The 7,417-nt window shown below is 38.4% G+C and overlaps 1 protein-coding gene across 1 annotated transcript; it reads right to left on the minus strand.

Annotated features, from left to right (window-relative positions):
* Nucleotides 1-1,953: 1,953 nt before the first annotated feature.
* On the minus strand, nt 1,954-6,490 carry LOC148278126 (uncharacterized). Its single transcript, XM_088231844.1, has 2 exons — nt 6,324-6,490; nt 1,954-3,116 (listed from the first exon to the last, which is right to left on the minus strand). Exons 1-2 carry the CDS (start codon nt 6,324-6,326, stop codon nt 2,334-2,336), a joined length of 786 nt encoding a protein of 261 aa, XP_088087970.1. The 5' UTR covers nt 6,327-6,490; the 3' UTR covers nt 1,954-2,333.
* Nucleotides 6,491-7,417: the final 927 nt, after the last annotated feature.

Below are 7,417 nucleotides of genomic sequence, written 5' to 3' on the forward strand. Positions count from 1 at the left end.
ACAATTTCTTGAAATAAATACAGTAACTAATCAAATAAAATACAAATAAAAAAAATCTAAGATACGACAAAAAAATAAATAAAAAATTACTACCTCGAGACAAAATGTAGTCAATATTAGCGATTTTTTAAATCTATAAAGACTTACACCCAAAAAATTCCAGATCTTGTCTCGAGTTTACAATGCGACACAATTGGGACATTGGTGCACGCAAGCCATAGTTTGTGCTGTGTTGATCAAGGAACAGCATATTATTATTTCGCAACCGGCGGATCAGAACATTGAATGCCACTTGTTCCAGTAACGATGGTACGTTAATTAAGCCATTCAGCAAATTAAACATAAATATGGAGTCAATGTTATTTCTACGTGTTTGTAGACTCGAGATTTTGAACATTGACTCCATTTCTCCGTAAGTGTAGTCTCCCCTCTCGAGGCCAAACATCCGTGCTATTTTTCTTAGCAGACGATGTTGAACGGGAGGGAGACCAGATTACGATCACAATATATAATTTCTAAAAAATAAGCTAGGAAAGAAGTTAACAAGAGGCAGAATGATAATTGAAGTTGTTTGATTGAGACAAAAGTACCTACCAAAGTAATTGTTTGATTTTTGGACTATCACCGGTCAATTAGGTACCTGGTATTTTTGTTTTCTTTTTCCTTTATTAGGGCCCCTTACCCGAACATTGTAATTATAATTCTGGGCATGGTAGCGTATAATTTGTGATGATAATATCGGCCGAAAATCATTGAGATATAACATATAGAGATGACACTTCATACAAATCAGCAGAATGATCAGCGAAGTTAAGTTAAAATCAAATTTATTTATTTACATAATCACTTTGTAAAGCGCCCTTCAGGTATTATATTATGTAAATCCATAGAAGATTAATAATTAACAATACAAATAATGAAAAACTTAACCACGATTGTTAACTGAATCGAAAACTTTGCAACAAACTGATAACTAATAGTAATCACCGAAGCGCAATCCATTTCACTAAATTCGACTGTTTTTCTATCAGTTTATACCTTCTTGGAGTTTTTTCTATATATATTTCGTTGAGTTTTATACATTTTGCCATAGAATTAAGAATAGTCCAGAAGGAACGTAGAATCATATTTGACTACATCAAACTGTGTCCAATAATTCCCCCACTATGCCCTACTTTCGCCGCGTGCATTCGTGAGGTTGCAGCATAATGCTGCTTGATGGGGAAAAAAAATCATAACACAAATGAAAGGTTAAAAAAAAGCAATCTGTCAATTTCTCTAAAATTTTATTGTGTATGCTGAAATATTGATTGACACAACAGAGGAGATAAGTAAAGGGTCATTTAATAAGAGTAATTGAATTAATGAACTTTGAACTTAAAATGTACAACTAATTTTATTTTACATTAAACGGATATTCTTATATCATGTTAAATAATATTTGATGTTTAAGAGATAATGTCGGTCAAATGTCCACCACAGAGTTGTTTAATCCGAGATCCCATTTTCATTAATTCTCTCATTAGATGAGCAAAGAAGGGTAAAAAAATTAACTACACTGGCAACACTAACAAAATTTCCATTTTGTTTCTTCGACAATCTGACAGATGGAAAAATAATTCAATTTTTAAGTAATGCATTTGTTATATACACATTCCTTTGCTAATTACACATGAAATGTGATTGCATCCTGTTTCTTTAAGGTCCTAGCAGAATTTCTACACTTTAAAAGGACACAACACGGCATAGTTGAATTCAAATCAGGAGTTGCGTACTGAGCGACGTCTACAAAGAAACTAATGGGTCAAAACGTAAACCTACCCATTTATGAGTAGTTTAGTCACCTTCTGTTTGATGTGCGTATGCGGTTTCTGGACCATTCTTAATTCTATGCATTTTGCTATGTTATAACTAATTACTTATATTTACATATAAGTTATCAATTGGAAATACTTTGTACACTTCCACTTATTTATTCAACCAATTAGAGCTTTCTTCATCTTGGGACATCCTCAGACTAGTAAATATTATACAGTGTACGGATCATTTATATAAAACTAAATATTATCTTAAGTGTAGGTACGTTGAAAAATAAGTAGAAAGAGATACAATACATAGTAATAAAATGAAACAGACTGAGACAAATGATTGAAAACATAGGTACATATGTGTTGGCGGGGTGCTGTGAGGGACGATTCTATTCTATGAAAATATTTATTGTTTTATTGCAATGTTTAGTTTGACCCTGTCAAACTAAGGAGGCCAATAGTAAAAATGTAATGCCACGGTAACTATGACCTGTCGGTTGGAGTACAGGTAGTGGTGGAAGGCATTTATAGTTCTGAATGGTAGACGTCTTCAATCATTCTACAAACTCCATTATCTTCTACGCTCCCTGGCGGGCATTCAGCAGATGTGTACACACATTGGTCACCTCGTTTCTCTGTCCCGTTGGGGCAAGATGCCTCGGTCATCTGGCATACCCCGTCGACGTAAATGCTACCAGGGGGACATTGGGCGGTGTAAACACACTCGTCACCTTGTTTTTCAGTCCCATCGGGGCAAGATACCTCTGTCATCACGCAGACGCCATTGACGTGCACGCTGCCGGGAGGGCAATGTGCCATTTGAACGCAATTGTCACCATGCTTTTCTGTCCCAATTGGGCAAGATGCCTCCGCCATCTGGCATACCCCGTTGACGAAAATGCTACCGGGGGGACATTGGGCGGTGTAAACACACTGGTCACCTTGTTTTTCGGTCCCGTTGGGGCAAGATGCCTCTGTCATCACGCAGATGCCATCGACATCCACGCTGCCAGGAGGGCAATGTGCCATATGAACGCAACTGTCACCTTGCTTTTCTGTCCCAATGGGGCAAGATGCCTCCGCCACCAGGCATACACCGTTGACCGAAGAACTGCCCGGCGGGCATTCTGTAGAGTTGACACAATGGTCACCGTATTTCTCCGTTCCGATGGGGCAAGATGCTTCTGTCGTCTGGGCTTCATTGATGTCAACTCTTTCTGAAGAACTAAGAGCTATCTTGTTGTCACTGTCTGCTCGAGAACAATGTACCAGACAAGCTACCAAAACCATGTGTTTAATATTATCCATCTGAAATCATAAATATGAATTGTTTATTAAGTGTATTATTGCCACTGGGGCATAAGAGCGTAGCCTAGTATGTAGGCGAAATAATTCAATTAGATGAATCTCACCAGCATAAATAAAGGTTCTAGCTCTTTAACTTCACAAACATCAACAGATAAATGAATTGGAGGAATATATAGATGTTCAAATATGGGCAGAATGGTGAATGTTACACAGATAGGTAAGTGGCCACTTAAACCAACCAATGACATGTAATAAGCCTCGTAGATGCCTAGACTTCTATATTTCCTTCCCTTTAGGTAATGTTATTCATCTCTGTTGTAATATGTGAATATTAACAGCTTCCCTGGGAGTTGAATCCAGTCCTTGTCTACAAAAATTTAGACAAACTCAATATACAATATTTTGAGTTTGTCCAAATTTTTGTAGACAAGGACTGGATTCAACTCCCTGAGGAGCTGTTTATATTAACATATTACAACAGAGATGAAGAACATTTGAGAGAAGGTATATAGAAGTCTAGGCATCTACAGGGCTTATGACCTGTCAATGGCTGACCGTTTTTAATTAAATTTAAAAAAAAAGAAATGACAGGTCATCAGCCCTGTAGATGCTCAGACTTCTATATTCCCTTTTCTAACATGTTCTTTGTCTCTGTTGTAATATATGTTAAGAAAAACAATGGCTAAGGATCGATTCAATAAATTTCTCTGACACCGCATATTAATTACAAAAACAACAAAAAACCGTCACGCCGTTTTCCAAAAGGGTAGACAAAGAGGGTAGAACACCACATCCCTCTATCTTCGAATAAAGATCTCGCTTCCTCCACATTCATACATCTTTTCATCCGTGCGCGCCGATTAGTCCCACTTTTGACATGTCCATCTTCGAGCATTTGTTGGATTTGGTCATGCCATTTTTTTCTCAGTCTTCTTTTGTCTCTGCATCCATCGACATTCGCATTGTAAATATTCTTAGCCGTTCTTTCGCTGTCTATTCGTTCTACGTGTCCAAACCAGCGCAGAGCTTTTTAAGAGGAGAAGGAGGAGGTTTAACCTTAAGAGGAAACGCTGTCTGACTTTTCTTCATACAAACGGATTCACGTATTTTCTCTCTGAATTATGGCATTAGAGAAATGGTTTTTTTTCAATAACAACAACAAACTATCACGCCGTTTCCCCGTAAGGGTAGGGAGAGAGGATATAACGCCATATCACTCTATCTTTGCATTCAGATCTCGCTTCCTCTACATTCATAAATCTTCGCATGCACGCGCGCCGACTTTTGCCATATCCATCATCAAGTATTTGTTGGATTTGGTCATGCCATCTTTTTCTTGGTCTTCCTCTATTTCTGCATCCATGAACATTCGCATTGTAAATATTTTTGGCCGTTCTTTCGTTGTGTATCGCTCTACATGTCCAAACCAGCTCAGAGCTCTTTTTTTGTACATTATGGATATTTACGATTGGCGTGTCCTTAAGTTAGGATTTCCTAGGACAGCAGTGCCCGCATCTTAACGGCCGTAGTGAATGGTGATGCGGTGGACAGCCGTCGTAACGTCGACTAGAGAGTGGTTTCCTAGGGAAGCGGTGTTAAATGGTGTTGATAACAACGTTTTCCTAGGAAACCAAACTCTAGTCACCGTTACGACGGCTGTCCACCGCATCACCGTTCACTACGGCCGTTAAAATACGGGCACCGCTGTCCTAGGAAACCCTAGCTTTATATTGTTGCGTTTAAAAAAAAAAAGGTTTATTATGGGAACTAAAACCATTCAAAGCCGTAAAAAAGCACAGTTTTATCTTCTGTATTCAGGCGCACGGAATACAAATACAGTGAAACCTCTATCTATCGTTCCTCGAATAATCGTTTTCCCGGATGTGTTGTTTATTTCTTCCAACTCCGAAATAATTTCATATAAAATATACAAAAATTTATCGCATCGATCGATTTTCTATGCACCATTTTCCGCATTCATCGTTTGAATTACGATGCGTGCTTGACATATTTTAATATTTTGTGTATAATCTAATGCGCAGAACGTTCGAAAGAGAAAGAGAGATATAATGACAGTTATAACAAGTTAAGGTTTTAAAAGAAGATGATTGGCTAAGACTTGATACACAGACGAATTTCAACGATTTTGTCACATTAGACGACAATATCCCAACGTGTGGGATAGAAACTATCGAAAGCTTGTGATGCAATGTTGAAGGAGACAGCTGAAGAGGTCGATATTGATGAAGAGGAGCCGCCGCCTGAACCTTAATTTTCAGAAGCATACACTATTTTCGAAAGATTAAAAACATTCTACTACTCACATTCAATAACTGATGCCGAAAAAATATTATTTGCAAAGCCGAAAATATAATCTTGACTTACGGGAATAAAACAGTACAAAAACAAACGTCGATGAAAGATTGTTTCCAATGCAATAAACTTATTTTTTTGTTTGTTTTTGTTCTGTTTTCTAATTTTATTTAAATACATTTATTTACACTCTGAAACTTGTCTCTTTTTTAAAATTTTAACCTGCCAATGGTAATGCAGATTGCCAAGGCGGTATCTTTACCCGATATTATCTCCTTGTGTATTGACCTCTTAATTCCGCATTCATTGTTTTCCCGCAATCATAGTTTATATCAATAAGTCCCTTTAAAAACGATAGATAGAGGTTTCACTGAATAAATATTTTGAAAAACGCAAAACATACCAATACAGAAAACTTTATCATCAGAATAACTGTATACTGTGTCTAAAATAATAATAAAATCGATTCAGTTTTGAGGTGAGGGAAACAGTAGAGCGAAACGTCGATTTTGTCTATTCTAACAAAATGTCTGAGACATGCAGTTGTCTTTTTCGCACAGTATCGGGAGGCATTTGCAAGACAGTGACAGGAAAACAATGTTCGAACACCTATTTATCAAAATTCTCAGTCCTCACAATTTATCTAAACGGGAACACAAAAATAATAATGCATACGTACCTACATAGATATATACATAAATGAGATAATTTGGACTAAATACAATAATTGATATCAAACTTTCGATTGTGTTCATTCAATCTATTTAGCAAGAACTCAAATCTAGAAATAGCAGAGCATTGCCGTGTTCAGCTCGTTAATTATAAGTACAGTAAACTCAACAAGTAGTTAGAGACGTATTGTTATCTTCAAAAGTGAATCAAATATACTAATACCATTTTCGACGCTGCCTTTTATTGACGACTGGAGGGCGATTCAATTACTTATTACAAAGTGCCCCTCAACACCCCATGCCACAAAATTTTCACTACAAGGCCAAAAATTAATAAATATGATTAGAAAAACGCAGTAGTGATTCTGGTCCGAATATTTCTTACTACTCACATCCATAAAAAGTTCAGGTCATGAAAATATCTCCATCTGAGGCATGTTCAGAAAGTAAGTGTAATGGATTTTTATATTTTTTTAGAAGAAGCGTTGTTACGGACGTCAAGACGGAAAGCGGCCCTTATAGGGACCGCCACTGCGCTAGACTAAGTGTTTAGATTTAGGGATCTCGGTATGAGTTAGAAATGAGCTGCCCCTCCAATAAAGACTAGTATTTGTCACTTTCGGGGGTGGCCTTTTCCATACCGAGACATTTAGAATAGGCATTTAGTTCGTAAATTAGTTTCAAGTATATTTTTGAATGTTCATCGTTTCGCGCTGCGTTGCCGCCGCAAGAATGCCGTGAGAGCTGGAGGGGGTATATACGTTGAGGGAGGGAGACAGATGGAGCGGGCGTGCGGCCTTCTCTACGCTCTCTCTCTCTCCGCGCGGCATACGACGGCTAGACCCGCTCGGCGGGGTGAATGGTGGGGCCCGTAGCGCGAACGGTATATAACGTGTACACTCCAAAATAAATGACATTTCTTCTCTGACGTTTGGCTTTTACTCATCTCTACTCGCTTCTCCCCGACCCGGCTTTCTACTCGATTCTACTTCACTTCGCTTGACACCTTCGCTTCACCCTGGACTTGGATTTTGGACTTCTCTCCCTACGGATTCCTGACCACGGCGAACCGGCAACTTCAACCTGAAGTAAGAGGCCCTTCTGAGGACATCTCCGGCCCTGACGAGTTTGACAAGATCGCCTAGCCTCCGCTGCCTTACAACCAGTGGATCGGGACGTGTGCGTTAAGCTCGAGTTTCCTAGGACAGCGGTGCCCGTATTTTAACGGCCGTAGTGAACATTAATGCGGTTGACAGCCGTCGTAACGGTGACTAGAGAGTGGTTTCCTATAAAAATGGTGTTGATAACACCATTAAA

The sequence above is a fragment of the Micrasema longulum genome, unplaced genomic scaffold, assembly GCF_059751315.1.
Source record: "Micrasema longulum isolate JH-2025_06_02 unplaced genomic scaffold, ASM5975131v1 h1tg000927l, whole genome shotgun sequence".
NCBI classification, from domain to species: Eukaryota; Metazoa; Arthropoda; class Insecta; order Trichoptera; family Brachycentridae; genus Micrasema; species Micrasema longulum.